General features: G+C 33.8%; 1 protein-coding gene across 2 annotated transcripts in view; it reads right to left on the bottom strand.

Moving 5' to 3' along the window:
* The window catches only part of Slc12a2 (solute carrier family 12 member 2), a 99,453-nt gene that overhangs the window by 53,909 nt on the left and 25,588 nt on the right, over window positions 1–19,956 (bottom strand). For both annotated transcript variants that reach the window (XM_076856693.1, XM_076856694.1), the window contains exons 5-7: window positions 8,360–8,499; window positions 5,675–5,785; window positions 3,650–3,758 (exon numbers count right to left, since the gene is read on the bottom strand). In XM_076856693.1, the coding sequence (XP_076712808.1) occupies window positions 3,650–3,758; window positions 5,675–5,785; window positions 8,360–8,499 (360 nt within the window). The remainder of the gene's footprint in view (window positions 1–3,649; window positions 3,759–5,674; window positions 5,786–8,359; window positions 8,500–19,956) is intronic.

Raw genomic sequence — 19,956 nt, 5'->3', positions numbered from 1 at the left:
GGACCATACCCTGTGCAACTCGGCATTTAAAGGATAGGAAGAACTGGGTTCAGTGGTGCTCGCCTGTAATCCCAGTGGCTAGGGAGGCTAAGACCCGAAGATTGCAAATTTGAGACCAGCCTCAGTAGGCACTTAGTGAGACCCCATCTCAAAATAAAATATAAAAAGGGCTGCTGGGGATGTGGCTCAATGGGTAAGAGTCCCTGGGTTCACTCCCTGGGACAAACAAACAAAAGGACAGGAAGAAGAGGGGTAGAAATAGGAGGAGTAATAGATACACTGCCCAATGAGTTTTTGACACAAAATAAAACAAGAAAATATTTTAAAAACAACTAAGAGAAATGCTGCTGAGGCAAAGAATAAAAAAATTGCACACTGAATTTAGCACATGTGATTGTCACTTTGACAGAAGCCAAAGTTAAAATGAAATTGATTCGATTTTATATAGGGACTAGGCTAAGCACAGTCTCAAAATACCGCTATACAAACCACTTATTTGTTACAAAAACTTAAAAAAAGATGACTTCACAACACAAAAAACTCCCAGATATCAACTTGACAGAGTAATCAAATACCACCAAAAATGGGAAAAACTGAAAACATGCACCCCTCCTGATGTGATGCACTGATGTGATGCATTCAGATGCTCTATGAATGAATAAATAACCTGAATCCACTGAAATAACAAATGTCCTGCTCTTGAAAATGTCAACACTACAAAAGACAAAGGCAGGCTAAGGAGACTGAACAGTATGTGAAGAACCATTGGGGGGGTGGGGGGTTGGGGGTGGAGAAAATAAAAGGCACGGCAGCTGAATGCAACACAGAAACACATGATCCTGGAGGAAAAATAAAATTCTATAAAGATATTTAGAGACATTTGGGGAAAAATCTGTATTAGCCCATATGTCAAATATTATTAGTATTGTGCCAAAGTTAAATTTCCTGAATCACTCTTTTCCTTACTAGATATAAGCAGAAGTATTTAGAGGTAAGAAGCTATGATTACTGCAACTTCTCTCAAAAGAAGGCAATCATAATAATAATTTGATATATAATATATGTAGTAAATTTGTTACTATATATATATATAAAAGATAAATGTGGGAAAAAAGATAAAAATAAAAGGTTCATCATTGAATCCAGGTAAAAAGCATAAAGAATTTATTTTACTATTTTTGCAAGTTTTCTACAGGCTTGTCTTTTTTTTTTTTAAATAACAAGGAATAAGTGGGAGGTGAAGATCTGAGAAATTTATATATGAATGGTAACTAGAAAAGTAAAGTCGTAACAAGGGGAATGAAAGACAGCATTTTCAAAGGTGAGAATTATTAGACCAAGCTTGGATAAAGTAAAAGAAACAGGATCCAGATAAAGAAGAGGCACTATTCCTTGGCAAAAGGAGGACAGAAAGGAAAAGGGCAAGAAGATAACATGAATATCTCCACATCACCATTAGGAGGTCATGTGAACTCAAGAGTTCATTAGCATAAATTGTACACTGCCAAAATTATCATAGTATAATGAAGAGGAAAGCCAAAGCAGTATCAACTACCAAAAGGAAAACTCATGTGCCAAAGCATTTAGATTTATTAACCTTGAACTAATGTCAGCCCAGATGTGCTACTTGAACACAATATACACTGTTAATATGCCATATAACTATATAATACCTTTATAAGATGTCAGAGATATGAAGAAAAGGAAAAAAATATGGCTCAGAAGGTATCTACAGATATTTTAAAATCAACTGGAGTAAAAAAAAAAAAAAAGAAAGAAAATATATTTATTGGGGATATTTTTAGAAGTAACCATACACTGTAATTTTTTTTTCCCCAGTTTTTGGTGAACACAACATCTTTATTTTATTTTTATGTGGTGCTGAGGATCGAACCCAGCGCCCCGCACATGCCAGGCAAGTGTGGCACATGCCAGGCAAGCCCGCTACCGCTTGAGCCACATCCCTAGCCCACACTGTAATTTTTAATACTTTTTTTAGAAGAAAAAATGGCAAACAATTGTTCCCCCAAAATACATAATATTAAAAAATGAAGTGGAAAAAAAACTCATTACTAGGAAAAAATCTAATATATTTATAAGAGCACAAAATACAGAAAAGAAGGCAATCAAAGAAGGCTACTAACTTATTTCTGGCTTGCCTCTTCTCCAACTTAGGAAACAAATTTAAAGCCCAGTTTGAATCAGTCATATACACTAGCAATCAGAATAGAAATCACAAATAGTCACAAATATTGGGTGTCCCTGGTTGAGGTAAAAGCCTTAAAACAATGTGTTTCAAAAAACAGCTCAGCTAACTGAGTCAGTGTTAAGTACAAGCCACACCAGTGCTATGTTCCAGTCAGTAACAAGATTAAGGAGCTTACAATAGAACATAAACCAATGAGGTCTCTAGGCTCCAATTTAGTTCAGCTAGTTTTATTTATTTATTTATTTTTGGTTCCAGTAAGGCTTTCTGAAGGAAGAAGTGCATTGATCTACATTCTGTATCTTTTTACAGATCTGGGGAAAACAACTCAGGGAAACTAAACAAGATTTTTGCTTTTAGGGCTTAAAAATGTGGGTTTTAGCTGACTAGAGATAAGCCTCTCAGCAACTAATCTTTCCTACTATCTTAAAGACAGGTCCAGAGTTGCTTAATTAGGTCAATAGAGGATGGGGAGGACACTGATATAATGTTAGGAAATAATGAAGTCCTAGACAAGTAAATGTCACCAGCAGTTAAAAATAAAAGATTATAAAATATAAAAACTAAGGAAAATTCTCACATAATTAATATAAATTGCAGAGTAACTTAAGTGGCACTTACACCAAGAAACTTAAGATATTTTAGTTGCTCTCACAATCTCACCTTTAAACTGCTGTGTTTATAAATAGAGTCATGGGCCAAATAATGAGACTTTGATCAACAATGGAACACATATAGGACAGCGGTTCCATAAGATTATATTGCCTATTAACACTGTATGCACCTTAATTTGTGTTATATTTTAATATCTGCACAAAAAATGAATTCAATGAATTCAATTCACAACAACTAATTGAATACATGCAGTTCATCCACTGAATTGCATGTCAATGAATGTTTCTCCAAAGTGTTTCCATAGTTAAGGGATACATAAGTATACATCTAAAATAATAAAAAATGGGGTGGTGATATGGCTCAGTGGTAGAACACCTGGGTTTGATCCCCAGCACCACAGAAAAGGTCATGTTAGTTACAAACTGCCCCCAAGAAGTAGAGATCAAAAGCATGTTTTCTCAGTATCACTGATTTCTGTAAATTCTATCACCTTTTGTTGCTAACACTGAAAAATAAAAGATGAAAATGAAGGTGACTTTTATTGCAAGTGTACAGACTATATAAAGGTGACAAAAACTGAAATAAGAATGAGTGTGGATCACCAGAACTAACTCAAGTTACATTACAAAATACCTAAAATGTTTAATTAAATTTAGTTAGCAGTATAATGCTATAATATACATTCTTTAAAAGGTATTTATTCGGGCTGGGAATGTAACTCAGTGGTATAGTACTTGCCTCACATGCATGAGGCCCTGGGTTCGATCCTTAGTACTACATAAAAAACATAAATAAATTTTAAAAAGATATTTAATCTTCTTTACTTACATTTATAACCAAAGAAACCTTTGGGCTTCTTGCTCTCCAATGAGATAAATGTTCCTATGACGAAGTCAGCAATGGCAAGAAGTAGAATCACCAAAAGAACAATCTGAGCCTGTAGTTTTAAACATTAAAAATAAAATCAAGTGCACTGTGTCAATACTTTTATTTAATTTCACTAGAATGTAACTTTTGTTCTATTTTGTCTGCTTCCCCAAAGAGTGCCAAGCACAAAGCAGGTACTAGATAAGCTTTGGTTAAACAAACAAAGAACTGTTTTAGAATATTCAATATAATAGGGGTTAGTAGGTAGCAAGAGTAGGATCATGACATATATATCAAACCCTAAAGCACTAAAAATTATATATACTGTAAGCTTTTCACCCTATGTAATTCGGTTTCCTTCAGCTTTCAGTGACATTCTTGACATTAAGAACAAATTTAACACATATGCAAGTTTTATACCAGATCCAAACATATGTTAAATATGTGACTTCTATATGAAAAGAAAAAAAAGTAGACAAAGTAGAGAATATGGAGGAGGAGAACTCAAGAGGCAATGAGATGGGAAGGGAAGTATTTTTCTCCAATTTTAACTCCCAATAAGAGTGAACAAATACTTATGAAAAAGTATGTTATCAGCTGGGCATGGTGGCGCACACCTATAATCCCAGGGGCTCGGGAGGCTGAGGCAGGAGGAACTCAAGTTTATAGCTAGCCTCTGCACCTTAGCAAGGTCTTAAGCAACTTAGCGAGACTCTATCTCAAAATAAAATATAAAAAGGGTTAGAATGGCTGAGTGATGTGATGTACACCAATAATCCCAGTGGCTCAAGGAGGCTGAGGTAGGAGGATAGTGAGTTCTAAACCAGCCTCAGCATTGGAGAGGGGCTTAGCAACTCAGTGAGACCCTCTTTAAATAAAATATAAAATAGGGGTAGGAATGTGGCTCAGTGGTGAGTGCCCCAGAGCTCAATCCCCAGTACCAAAAGAAAAAAAGGGGGTGGGGGCTAGGGATGTGGCTCAGTGATGAAGTGCGAATAGGTTCAATTCCCTGTACTAAAAAAAAAAAAAAAAAAAAAAACTACATCAGTGAGGAAAAAAACTACTTAAATGCTAATCACACATCCCTTCAACAAAGTAAATGTGTTAAAAGAACAAATAAATAAGGGGTTGGGAGTATAGCTCAGTGATAGAGCATGTGTTAGCATGAACAAGGCCCTAGATTTGATTTCCAGCATTAAGATATGTAAATAATTAAATAGACAAGATTTAATTTTATTCTAATATGACTTTAAAAGCTTAGAAAAAGATTTTTTCTTTTTTCTAATTTTCAGTTCAGTAAATATTATCACTTATAGAATAAATATGTGAGTTTTACAGAACCTACAAAAGTAAACATGAAAAAACTTGGACCTTCTGAGTTTCTAAACAGTATTTTTGTAGATATTCACTATTCAGGAAACTAGAATGGTGCTGTAACCTACTGTAATGCTCAAAGATCCAATAATATTTCTGCATGCTTTGCTGATCAGTGTGTGAAAATTCAGCAATTTTTTCAAGAAACACGAACACTAATTGATTTCTGAAGATTTCAATATCAAGGGGTAAGAATAGCTTCTCTAACTTCAGGTGGACACTTTCAGTCATTGCCCCAGGTTTATTGTTAAACTGAATCTCCTTGAATAAATTATAAAACCATTTATTAAACTATGACTACCTAATATTGACCTGAATATTTCCATGTAAATACTGAAATATAGGGGAAGTGAAAAGTTCAAAACTTAGGACAAAATGAAATAAAATATAAAAAAGGCTGAGGATGTAGCTCAGTGGTTGAGTGCATCACGCTTTGCATCTATGAAGCACTGAATTCAATTTCCACCACCACAAACAAAAACAAACTCGTTGAAAGTATTGTGTTTAACTGAATCCTAGACTGGTTTTCTTCAAATATGCCCCACCTACATAAAAGACAACCTCTAAAAGTTTGCATATTAAACATATATAGATACTCCTAACATGACTTACTTTTGCTTCCCACTCCATTCCAGCTACTGAGATTCCTAAAAGAATCACTACTGTAATGGCTCCAATAATTCGGATATCATTGATTTCATCTATCATAAGTATAGAATGTTCCTAGAAAAGAGAATTATAAATATAATGAGCAACAATGCCTTACATGTAGATGTTGAATAAATACTTATTAAATGAACTGATAGGAAATCTAAGGAAAGGAATGAATTATTATTGAGATGTCATTCAAGCATCTGATGATCTAACATCAAATGTATGATTAAATTTATACTTGAATATCTGATATAGATTCAATAATCAAAAACCAAAAAAAAAATGACTTTTAGTCTGCTAATTAGATTTTTTTACATGACAGAGCAGAGATATATTTCATATTAACCTGGCTAGAGAACTCATGTTTTTGATGGTCTTTTATGATGTGTGAGGAAGAGATGAACAATCTCCTTCATGCAGTTGTCAAAACCACATATTATTTCCATTCTACAAACAAAAATTACTTGAATTTAAGATTCATATTATAAAAGTTCCCCTGTAGAATAAAACTAAAAGCTATGATACCTCAATCAATCTAAGTAAGTAGCTATGTATGAATTACCACTGCTCAAATAAATTTATAAAAGGCTCAAAACCCTAAAATATCTATTTATTTTGATAACTTAGAATGACTGCATTATGATTGAAAAATTATAAAAGATTACAATTTTCCTATGCAGTTTCTTCTTTTTTTAAAAAAAAAGCCTTCTTATTAAAGCTTTTTTAAAAACTCCTTCATAAAAGCAACAAGGGAAAAATCTTCTTTGAATTCCAATTAGATGAGCTTAATAAAAAAATTAAAGAGAAAAATATCCCAGGATCCAAAGACATTTTTGCCAACCAAAGGCACAGTAAGTGTTAATAAAACAGGAACAAATTCAACTTTTTAAAGGACCCCATTTGATTTAATAAAATTATATCTAAACTTTTAGCTATATATTATTTTTAAATTTTAGTTTTATATCATTTGACATTTCCTATAGCATTTGGATAATCATACCTGATGATTACCTATAGAAGAAAAAAATGATGAGAGTGCAAATATATATCTATTGGATCTGTTTTTAAATTGAGATTCACGGATCATAAGTACAACAAAACACCAAAGTTGTAGCTCAATATATTTTTTGGGCTGGGGATGTGGCTCAAGCGGTAGCGCGCTTGCCTGGCATGCGTGCAGCCCCGGTTCGATCCTCAGCACCACATACAAACAAAGATGTTGTGTCCGCTGAAAACTAAAAAATAAATATTAAAATTCTCCCTCTCTCTCTCTCTCTCTATTTTTTTATGTTAAATCAAGTATTTTAAGTATTTGTTTCAATTTTGGTTGGATCTAACTTTCCACAAAACAAAAACATTTTAAAACTCTAAATATTCTGATGAGTTCACAAGCTTAATCTTAAACTGAGCAGAAAATAAGAACAAATACTAAAATAAAAATAAAAACTAAAACTAAACTAAAAGAATATGGACTTCAGTGATTATATCACTTGCTTACTTTATACATCTTCCTTTTCTTCATTTTGTTGGCCTACATAGGCAGAGGTCAAAGCAACATAGCGTCAGTCTTTTTCAGAGTTTACGCTTCCTAATTTTCCATAATCTACTATAGAAGAATACCTACAACCTAACATGAACAACTTTCAGTTAATATGAAGGAATCTTACTCATTCTCACTTCTTTAATGGCACATATTGCCATAACTTTTCAAACAAATTCTCTTCTGAATCCAAGAGCAGTACTATTAACTGTCTTCTGAACAGTTCTTTCTGAATAGTTAGATACCAGCTCTATTTGGTTCTTCAAATTAGCACATCCAAAATTAGGCTGTTCTATATTCTTTGTCACATAGTGAATGGCATTACCTTCCAACTAAATCCAATAGTCATAAATCTGTGTATAAACTTGAAATCCTCATTTATCTTTCTTTAATTTCCCACATTACATTAATCATGAAATCCTCGTTCAACTTTATTAAAATATCTGAAGATCATCTCCATCTCTCCAACTCCACTGGTCATTATTATAATAAAAGCCACCATCTCCACTTCCAGGATATTTACAATAAACTTTGAAATGGTCTCCATCCCAACTTGTGATCCTTCAAATCCATTTTCCATACTATGGTCAGATATTTCTCTAGGCCCCAATTCCAATATTAAAGCCCACTTTACTACAAACCAGACCTTTCTTGAGTTGATGCTTTAAGACTTAAGTCTTGCCACTGTGTGTTTCAATCACAGTGAAATATTTGTTTAACATAACATACTCTACACTTTCCAGGCCTTTGTTTCCTTTTCTTTCCTGTTCCCTCATGCCTGACTATACCTTTCCTATTTGCCTGCAAATGCTAACTCCCCTACTTGAAGAACCTTCCTCAACACTCCTACTATGCCGATTCCCAAAGAGGATCATGTAAACACCACCTCTCTGCCCCTAATTTGGGCTGCTAATGCCACCTACAGTATTCCACAGTTGGCATTCTAACATAATTTTCTTCTTTGTTTGTCTCTCGTACTAAATTTCTTGAAGGGCAAGTTTCTAAGTTATCACATCACAACTTTACTAACTCCTAACATGATGAGGGCACAGAGCACTCAATAAAGATGTGGCAAATAGATGACCAAAAGAAAGGTGAATTACCTTGAGCAATTCCACCACAGTTTCTGCAAATCCAACCACATACATAGCAACTGCAACAGCATTGGCAAAAGCGAATATCAGGCCAATTGCACCACCAAACTCTGGCCCTAGACTTCTTGATATTAAATAATACGCTCCTCCTAAAGAAAAGAAAGAAAAAAAGAAAGTTAGGATTTAATACCGATCAAGCCTTATTTTAAATACATAAAGAATTCACAAAGCAAATGCCTTCAGTAAGAACAGCAATTAAATTAACAAAAGGTGAGTATATTTTCAGGAACATTCAAAATAAATTCTTCACAGTCCACTGCACTACATTAAAAATCCCCCAAATTAGGAGAATTCTCCCACATCAAATATAAGCTCATCCTATTTTAAGTCCCCACTTTCTCTTTCAAGCTTAGATTAAAATGGGCAGCCTCCTCCCCTTATTCATAAATATCACGATCATTTCCCAATGATTTTCCAAGTAATATGTTAACTTTAAAATTCACAGTTGACCTGATTTCAATTGCTTAACTATTATGACAATTTGCAGGTGGTGTGAATACCAAGGCAAAAATAAAACAATTCTCATGACAAACTGCAAAGAAAAGCACATAATGGCATCCCAAAGAAGTAATTTTTACTCTAGTAAATCCTGCCTAAAAGGCAGAATAAACAAGATGCTACATGAAATTATCACAAAACAAGTATTTTTCTAACTTGAAAAATAAGTATGAAGATGTGAAAAAAAAATAAGCAATACTACTAGGCGCAGTGGCACACGTCTGTGATCTCAGTGGCCTGGGAAACTAAGGCAGCAGGATCACGAGTTTAAAGCCAGTCTAAGCAACAGCGAGGTGCTAAGCAACTCAGTGAGACCCTATCTCTAAATAAAATACAAAATAGGGCCGGGATGTGGCTCAGTGGTTGAGTCCCCCCCCCCCCCACCAGAGTTCAATTCCCTGTACTAAATAAATAAATTTAAAGCAGTATTATTTGATTTGAAGTCAATCTAATGTATTCCTGAAGTCTAGTCCTTATAAAATTCTAGTTTAAATCTGGTTTCTAGGTCATAATCAAATTATTAGTGTTAATAATATTGAAGCTACATTATATATATATATATTATATATATATATATATATATATATATATATATATATCTGTATACTAAAGAAATGCTTAATTTTAAGGCCATTTAATGAAATGCTATTAAAACAGATGAATATTTGTTTCTATTATTCACCAGTATAAAGATGATAAATAGAAACAACACAGAATTCTACCATTTGATAAAACACTAAAGATGCAAATTTCATTTTGGAAATACCTGTAACACCAATTATTTATCACAGAAATCCTAAAGAAAAAAAATGCAATCTTACAATTTAACATAAGTCTCATAATTTGGGATGAAAATGACTTAAAAAATTTCTCAGAAATATTTCTGAACACTAAAAAGTCCAATAAATTTTTATGTAATAATAATTTTGTAAGTCTTTAGACATTAAATCACAAGAAAAATCCCTGGCATATTCTATGTCATAGACTATAAACATGTATGCTTTCCAAATATTTTTTGGAATATTTTTTCACTTACTCTTAATACCAACAATGAATTGACAACTATTATTTATCCTGATTTTATAAACAAGAAAATTAAGTCACAAAGAAAGGCTAATTGCAATCACAACCATTTATATGTTTTCATAGTTGAAAAATTAAACTTTAGAAGAACTATCACCAATAAGAATCCATTTGTTATGTGCTCTAGCATATTGATTATATAAAATGTCAATTTTGACATTCCAAATGATTTTAAAAATCTTCCACAAACCTAAACTTAAAACCCAGTTTGTTACTTTAGAGAGAGAGAGAGAGAGAGAGAGAGAGAGAGAGAGAGAGAAAGAGTGTGTGTGTGTATGTGTGTGAAAGAAATATAGATATTTAAATTCTGTTTTCAGGAAATTAATAAGTGACAGTGGATAATAAAGAAAATAAAAGCATCTATTTATCTTTAATTTTTACTCCTGATGATAAGCAAAAGTTCTATGCCCTATTCCTCCCCATTTCCATTCTTGCTTCCTAGAGGTAATGTGACTTAAAAACTGCTTCCTGGGGCTGGGGATGTGGCTCAAGTGGTAGCGCACTCGTCTGGCATGCGTGCGGCAGGGTTCGATCCTCAGCACCACATACAAACAAGGTTGTTGTGTCCGCTGAAAACTAAAAAATAAATATTAAAAAATTCTCTCTCTCTCCCTCTTTTAAAAAAAAAAAATCAGTCCTAATATGGGCTGAGAAAAAAACTAAAAAAAAAAAAAAAAAAAAAAAAACTGCTTCCTTCCTTCTACTAGAATTACCCATTCTAGCAACATACTATTTTCATCTTCATTTTATCTATGAGAAATAAGGCTTAGAAAATTAAATAATTTGGTCAAGGTCATGCAAATCTAGAAATGTACTTAAACTCAGATCTTTCTATCTTTCGGTATTTACCCAATACAAAATTTATAATAAAATCTTGAAACTCAGTCTGTAATGGAAAATGCTCAAGAGTACAGTAAAAAAACAAAAAACTATGTTCAATTAAAAGGCATCAAAACAAAAATTAACTACTTTCTTTCAAAAAATAATCTATTGTTCAAGCAAACACAGAAGTCAATATCAGGGAAAAATCCTCATGGAGGCTCATAATCCAGCCATAAACTACCCCAATTACTGAATATAGGGAATGTATTCTTTTGCCAGGCACTATGGCGCACATCTGCAATCTATGCAACACAGGAGGCTGAGGCACGAGAATCTTGACCAGCTTCAGCAATTTAGCAAGGCCCTAAGCATCTTAGTGAGCCCCTGTCTCCTAGTGAAATATAAAAAGGAACTGGTGATGTGGTTCAATGGTTAAGTACAGAAAGAAAGGAAAGGAAGAAAGAAAAAAAAAAAGTAAGATGCCAGAAATGACATGTAGTGATAAAACCACACTGGGTTCTCTTATTATTCCATGTGGATTCGCAGATTTGTAGTTCTTTCTAAATCTCAAATCAACCATAAATACTAACTAGGTTAATCAAAGTCCTAAGCATAAGTGTTAAAATGCTTTTACTAAGCCATAACAAAAGACAGCAGTTTAAAAACTAATAAAACCAGGGTTGGAGGTATAGTTCAGTGGTGAAGTGATTGCCTAGCATGTGTGAGGCTAGAGGTTCAATCTACAGTACCACCATCCCCCACCCCCCAAAAAGGACAAAAGATTTGAATGTATCACAAAAGAAGACACAAGCAACCAATAAGCAATGTTCATCATCATTTATCAACAGGAAATGCTTTAAGACGCCATTAAACTTCCATGAGAATAGCTATAATACCTAATTAAAATAAAGAAATTAATTTTTAAAACATAACAAGTGTTAGCAGCAGTAGAAAAACTGAATCTCATATATTGCTGATGAAATTTTAAAATGGTACATCCACTTTGGAAAACTGGCAATTTCTTATAAAGTAAATTATTACAACTATTTCAAGAATCAACAAGTCCACATCTTTTCTCTCAAAATGAGGAAGAATATACCACAACAAAGTTTTGTTCAAGAATGTTCATGTCAGTTTACTCAATAGCCCCCGACTTAGAAAAAAATGAAATGTCCACCAATAAGGTACAAAAGAAAACAATTTATTGCTATTATAAGTTCTATTAAGTAGAATACCACACAGTAATAAAAATGAAGAAACTAGACACTGAACAACATGGATAAGTCTCAAAAACATTACAGAGTGAAAAGGTAGAGGCAGAAGACTTTCAGGACTTTTTAGCCTGGGACAGAGGTGAGGGATAAACTGCAAAGAAATGCAAAAGAACTTTCCAGTGTGACAGAAAAATTCTATAGTTTGCCTAAAATGTATATGCTTATCAAAACTCACAGAGCTGGAAATTTAAAATGTGTGCCTTTCACTGCTTGTGTATTTTACTTCAATAATGACAATTTAACAAGCTATAAAATTTTGTTGACAATTACTATTTTAAAAACTCTACTCTGCTTTTGACATACAGTACTGGAATACACATACACCCCAACATACCCTATCCAAAATGAGATAGTAAAATATATATGCTGGATTTCAAGAGAAGATTAGGAGACACTGGCTTTCTTAGTCAAGTTCATCTACTTAACTACTTATTTAAAAAAAAAAAAGTCAAAAGAAATCTCCAGTTATTTTTAAAGCTGGGTTATGTGTTAAATGTAAAAATTTTTTAAAAGGCAATTAAATCTATATGAAGAAGAAACAAAAAACCAAAACCTCAATTCAGGACTAGCATCTAACATCTACAATGTAAAACAGATATAGTTATGACTCAAGTTTCTCACTACTATACCACTCTTGCCATACACTTCTACTGTGTCATTTCATGGAATCCCAGCATTAGAAGAGATCTCAGAGGCTGTCAGATCAAACTCCTCACTCACATACAGGAAATTGAGATTCTGAGAGAGCTGTAACTTCAAGCAATAGATGAGTAGTTAAGCTGTTAAAAGACTTGTTAAATAAATATAAGAGATTATTATTTTGGCCTAGGCTCCTGTACTGTGGCCTAACCGACTAGATTAAAAATAAACATGGAGTCACTCATGCTAAAGTTCCATGACACCAAAACAAAGCTAAACTGTTCATCCTACTTCTATGAAACCAGGGTAAGTGAGAGATAACAAATTTGCCAAACAGGCCAGTTTCAAATTCTTTTTGCCCAGTGGAGTATAATGGGGCATGGCATATCTAATTCCAGTGGACATGGAAGGCTGAGGCAGGAGGATCACAAGTTGAACACCAGCCTCAGTAACTTATTGAGGCCTTAAAACAACTTACAAGACCCTGTCTCAAAACAAAAAATTAAAAAAAAAAAAAAAAAAAAAAAAAGGTCTGGGGATGTGGTTCAGTAGTAAAGCACCCCTGGGTTCAATCCCCAGTACAAAACAAAACAAAAACCTCTCTATATATAAATATTTTATGTATTATATATATAAAATACATATAAAGAAACCAAACCCTATACGTGTGTGTGTGTGTGTGTGTGTGTGTATGCATATTTCTGCCTTAATCCTTACACCAGTAAAGGTAACCTGTAATAACTTCATGTGAGCCAGTTATTTTTCTATTGCTGTGTCTCTCTGCCCTCTCTCTGAAATGACCAATCTGCTTTTTGATCTTTGTTTCTGCTTTTGTAAGCCCCTCTGTGTCTATAAAACTGCCTTCCTCTGCTTGGCTCATTAGAACACATTTTCTGTTTTGAAATGTTGCCTGATTCTGGAATGAAAATAAAGCCAATTAAGATCTTTAAATCAATGAATTTTGTCATTTGACAGAATTAAGTGATCTGTTACTTAGTTCCATAAACTAAAATGAATGTCTTCCTATCTCTTACTACTGCTCAAAAGTTAAATAATTTAGAACTTGTTGGAAAAAATAAAGCCCTTATTACAATTGCATTCAAAACGCAGGCAAAATACTAAAAATCTTTTCCTTGGCATGATGCTGTGGTATGAAAATATACATGTATGGTCTTTGTCCCACTTTCATGGAACAGAACTTGTAAAACCATTGGCACTTAGTAAGTGATAGAGTGAGGTGAGAGGCATTTTTTGTTATTCAAAGTAAGTCCCTTTCCACCATAGCTAAGTTTATGCTAACCAGGCAACTCTTTGTAGCTCTCTAGATAGCTTCAAGGAGAGCTGGTTGCCAGAGAAATAAGAGGGTTGGAACTTTCAGCCCCAATCCCTAATCTCAGGAGAAGGGATGGGAGAGGAACTGAAGACTGATTAAATCTAATGGTAATTAAATCATTGGTAATTAACTCAATCATGCCCATATAATGGAACTTCCATGAAAATCCTGAATAATGGGATTCAGATAGCTTCCAGGTTGATGACCCAGAATTGCCAGGAGGGTGGCTTCCAGAGAGGACACAAAAGCGGCTATGGAGTGGCTATGCCTTCCCCTATACTATGCTTTATTCATCTCTTCTATTTAGTTCAGAGTTGTATCCTTTATAATAAAGTGATTTTAAGTAAACTGTTTTCCTAAGTTCTATGAGCTGTTTTAACAAATCATCAAACCTGAGGAAGAGGTTGTGAAAACCTCCAGTGTATAGTAGGTCAGTCAGAAGTACAGGATTCCTGCATTTGCAATTGGCATCTAAATGATAATAGTCTTAGGCGAATGACCCCACCCTGTAGGGTCTGCCTTAACTCCAGATAATTAGTATCATTATTTAATTAAATCACTCAGCACTTAACTATCTATTGGAGAGCTGGTTGTTGGTATGCAAAACGACACATTTGGTCAAAACTTCTGCTATGCAGAAATAGATCTCAGTAGTACTTCCTAATACCTAATGCACAAGAGTTGGACAAAGGATTTTGCAAAGATGAATGGAATAGTTTAGTGTCTAGAAATAGATCCACAGATGTAGAATCAATTAAATTTTGACAAAAATCACAAAGGTAATTTTGGAAGAGATAATCTTTCAACAAATGATAATGAAAAAACTGAATATCCTGATTCATATTGTACACCATAAACAAAAGCTAACTAAAAATGAATGATGCAGGGGCTAGGGTTGTGGTTCAGTGGTAGAGTGCTTGCCTAGCATGTGTGAGGCACTGGGTTTGATCCTCTGCACCACATAAAAATAAATAAATAAAATAAAGGTATTGTGTCATACAACTAAAAATTAAATTTTTAAAAATGAATAATATGAAAACCTCCATTCAAACAAAACACTTCTATATTTGTACCAAGTTTATGGGTAATAGCCTAAAACTTGCTTTTTAGGACATAGTCTATATACATAATAAGAATCATCTATATATTTTATAATATCCAAAAGTACTTTGTAAAAATGAAATTCCTTCTTCAGTTATATTGAAGAAGGAATCAAAGGGTACAAGTAAGAAAAATGTAATAAAATTATCAAGAAGAAAACTTAGAAATTTCTATCCAAAATACATCTAGTGTAATTAACAAATATACTCAAAATTCTCTGTGAGAGAGTCAAACTCTTTACTTTACTCTCCCCAGACAAAAGCCACCTTGTGTACAATTCTGAGGAACAACTCTGGGAATGCAACAGAATTACAATGACCTAACATTCATTTTGCATTAATCTTCTAGAAAATATATTCTAATAAGCTAATTTACAAACACATTGCACAGTTTGTTATTAAGTCAAACAAGGAAAGGTTAAGTAACAAATATGATACCTTCAGAACAGAACTGGAATCTATCATTGTGAATGAGCACCAAAATAGTACAATTACATTTTGAAACCAAGTTAAAATATTATTAATTATTTAAGAAAATGCCCATGTCAAAAATTATTCACTTGACAGGCATGGTGGTGGCATGCCTCTAATCCCAGAGGCTCAGGCGGCTGAGGCAGGAGGATGAGTTCAAAGCCAGCCTCAGCAACTTAGTGAGGCCCTAAGTAACTCAATGAGACCCTGTCTCTAAATAAAAACACCAAAACACCAAAAAGTACTGTGGATGTGGCTCAGTGGTTAAGTGTCCCTGCGTTTAAAATCTGCTACCAAAAAAAAAAAAAAAAAAGAAAGACAGAAAAGAAATAGAAAAAGCAATCATGAAATTCATTTGGAAAAATAAGAGACTGAGAATTGCCAAAGCAATCTTTAATAAGAGTGAAGCAGGAGGCATCACAATGCCAGATCTTAACTATACTACAGAGCTATAGTAACAAAAACAGCATGGTATTGGCCCCCAAATGACGTGTAGACCAATGGTTCAGAACAGAGAACACAGAGACAAACCCACATAAATAGTTATCTCATACTAGATAAAGGTGCCAAAAACATACATTGGAAAAAAGGTAGCCTCTTCAACAATGGTGCTGGGAAAATTGGAAATCCATATGCAACAAAATGAAACTAAACCCCTATCTCTCACTTTGCCCAAAACTCAAAGTGGATCCAGGACCTAGGAATTAGACCAGAAACATTGCACCTAATAGAAGAAAAAGCAGGCCAAAATCTTCATCATGTTGGCTTAGGACCTAACTTCTTTAATAAGATTCTTAAAGCACAAGAAATAAAATCAAGGGCTGGGGATGTGGCTCAAGCGGTAGCGCGCTCGCCTGGCACGCGTGCGGCCCAGGTTCGATCCTCAGCACCACATACAAAACAAAGATGTTGTGTCCGCCGATAACTAAAAAATAAATATTAAAATTCTCTTCTCTCTCTCTCTCTCTCTCTCTCTCTCTCTCACTCTCTCTTTAAAAAAAAAAAAAAAAGAAAAAAAGAAATAAAATCAAGAAGCAATAAATGGGATGAATTCAAACTAAAAAGCTTCTTCTCAGCTGAAGAAAAAAAACAATAACCTGAAGAGAGAGCCAAAAGAATGGAGAAAATTTTTACCACACGCACATCAGATACAGCACTAATCTCCAGGATATATATATATATATATATATATATATATATATATATACATATATGTATATAAAGAACTCAAAAAACTTAACACCAAAAAACCAAATAACCCAATCAATAAATGGGGTAAGGAAATGAGCAGACACTTCACAGAAGATACACAATTGATCAACAGATATATAAAATATATTCAACATCTCTTGCTATTAGACAAATGCAAATCAAAACTACTCTAAGATTTAATCTCACTCCAGTCAAAATGACAGCTATTAAGAATACAAACAACAATAAGTGTTGGGAAGGATGTGAAGGAAAAAGCACACTCATACATTGCTGGTGAAACTACAGATTGGTGCAGCCAATCTGGAAAGCAGTATGGAGATTCCTTGGATAACTTGGAATGGAACCACCATTTGATCCAGCTATCACACTCATTGATCTATACCCACAGGACTTAAAATCAACATACTACAGTGATGCAGCCACCTCAATGTTTATAGAAGCTCAATTCAAAATAGCTAAACTGTGGAACCAAGCTCCATACCCTTCAATAGATGAATGGATAAAGAAATGATGGAATATATACACAATGGAAGATTATTCAGCCTTGAAGAATGGAATTATGGCATTTACAAGTAAATGGACACAGTTTGAGAATATCATGCTAAGCAAAGTAAGCCAATCCCAAAAAACCAACGGCTGAATGTTTTCTCTGATAAGTGGATGCTGACCAATAATGGGGGATTCGGGGGAAAGGGAAGAATGGAGGAACTTTGGATTGAATAGAGGGGAGGTGGAGTATATGTGAGAGGGGAAGTTGGCAGAATGAGATGAACATTATTACCCTATGTACAGGTATGATTGCATGAATGGTTGTACTCCATTCGTGTAAAAAATAAAATTAAAAAATATATTTATATATATAAAATTATTCACTCACCAGATTTATATGTGAGTTACTTGTAACATACAAGTTTTACTGAATCAAAAACATACTATATTTAAACCTAAGAAAATCTCATAAAACAACTGTTGCAGAACTGCCTTTTGCAGCCTTTTCAAACATTTCATTTACCTGAAAAGTCAGTTTCAAATAAATTAATTACAATGGAAAAGAAGTTAAAAAAAAAAAGAATAGAACTATGGAGTTGAATTATAACAGAGCTTCTTGCTTGGGAACGCTAGAAATGAGTAGTTAATAGTTTTAGATGAAACAAAAAAATTTAATAATCAGTGATAACCTGTTTTTACCAATATAGTAAGCACTCTTTGGGAAAATGTGGAAAGTATTTTTCCTCTCTTCCAATATTTGGAACAAAAATTCAGAGGTCTTCAGTTATTTTTGGAGAAAGGAAAAAGATATAGACATTTAAGAAGGATTCACAAGCAGAATCTGCATAACGTTTCATTTTACTGGGAAAAAAGGGATGTAACTAATTCATTTATGCTCTCATTATCCATATATGTGGTAACATTTATCAATGCAACACTGCATTAGACAAGTTACTATATGTCAAAACCATGGTATGATCCTAGCAGCTAGGTCTGAAAAAATAACAGTACTATTATTATCAGAACATAAGCTCCAAGAAAACTGGATCTTATTTGATTTACACTGTTATAAACCCAGTGTCTATCACAAAATACTCAGTAAAACTTTACCTTAATCATGGACTAGGCAGGTTCATATTTATTGTGAATTTTTAGAACCACATGACTGAAATTTGATGTAACTTGGGTTTTTAATTGAAATGGCAATGACCTATTGTTAAATAAGTTAGTTAAGTGTACCAAAATAAAGTGGTTGGGAAATTTTTTCCTTCTATTACTAATTCTTTCATTCATTAATATACTATGACTCAAAAACCAGAATTTATACATCTTATACTTGTTCAGATCCCTGAGGCTAGCCTCTAAGTGAGTCTATATGTACATTAGTTGAAGATGAGAGAGTATTGGTTTGTGATATGAGTAAAGCCAACACCATCTAATTATAGAACTGTAACAGGATTCATGCAGATTTTGTAAAACACAAGCTTTCAAGAACATTGATGTGATTTACAGAACAAGAGAAAGCTCTAGACACCCAGCAAACTGAAATAATTTTAAAGGTAAGAATGTATCTTTCAGGCAGGAATTATGCCAGAGATGAAGGCAAACTTCATCAGTTAACTGGCACTATTCTTCTTTTCCTGGAGGAGGCAGAAAACCTAAGGGATGATTTTCTAACCTACTGCCAGTGGCTTTAAATAGTATTCCAAATCTCCTTTATGATCTAATCAGCATAAAATTAAGTATTTTTTATTTCCTAAATTTTTGCTTTTCCAGAAACCATGTTTCCTTATTAATTGAACATCATTATATTTGTTTGCAAGTTGGCAGTAAATTCATACTAGAGAAACAAAACTACAACTTTTCTAGATACCTGTTTAAACTTAAGCCCAAGTTAAAATAAACCAAAAACATAAAATCTCTCCTAGGGCAAAAAGTATACAACTCTAGGAAAAGTAAAGACTTCACATACTTCCACAAAGTTAGAAACATTCCTTTTACAACAAGAACAAAACATTCACTATTAATAAAATACAAATAGATGTTGTAATTCAGTTAAGAATCAATGTTGGGTGTGTGGGAGACTCCCTGCTGAAGCTAAAGTTAAGTTTCCATCTGGCAAGAACATCACAGAATCTCTTATCCCTCTCCCTCCTCTCAGAAGGGCGCCAAGCCCAAGAGCGCTAAATTCAAAAGTTTTCTCAACCAATCCCCACTGGACATAGTGTCCGCTTGCCTGTCCACTCGCCGTTCCTGAGTCACCCTGCCAATCAGCATCCGGGACACCTAAGCAAACCTTCTTAAGCCAAAGTTCGCAAGCTCAAGCTCTGCCCTCTTCCTCTTCTTTCTCTCCTTTCTCTACTCTTTCTCTTTCTCTCTGCTCTCTTCTTTTCTCCTCTCTGCCTATCCTTTTCTTCCCCAATACATCTCCCGGTTGAATCTCTGTCCTGGGTGAGTCACTCACCTTTTCAATCAAAATAAGTAAAACAAATTGTTAAGCACTGCCTCAAAATAGTTTCTTTATATAAATTTTTTTTAAAAAAGTAAGTTATCAAGTTTAAAGGGGGATTCTTCAAATTTAAGAGTAATAGTGTTCCCCAACCTTGGAATAATATTTTAGGTATA

The sequence above is a fragment of the Callospermophilus lateralis genome, chromosome 5 (genome assembly GCF_048772815.1).
Source record: "Callospermophilus lateralis isolate mCalLat2 chromosome 5, mCalLat2.hap1, whole genome shotgun sequence".
Taxonomy (NCBI): Eukaryota; Metazoa; Chordata; class Mammalia; order Rodentia; family Sciuridae; genus Callospermophilus; species Callospermophilus lateralis.
This window is presented reverse-complemented; position numbering and strand designations above follow the sequence as displayed.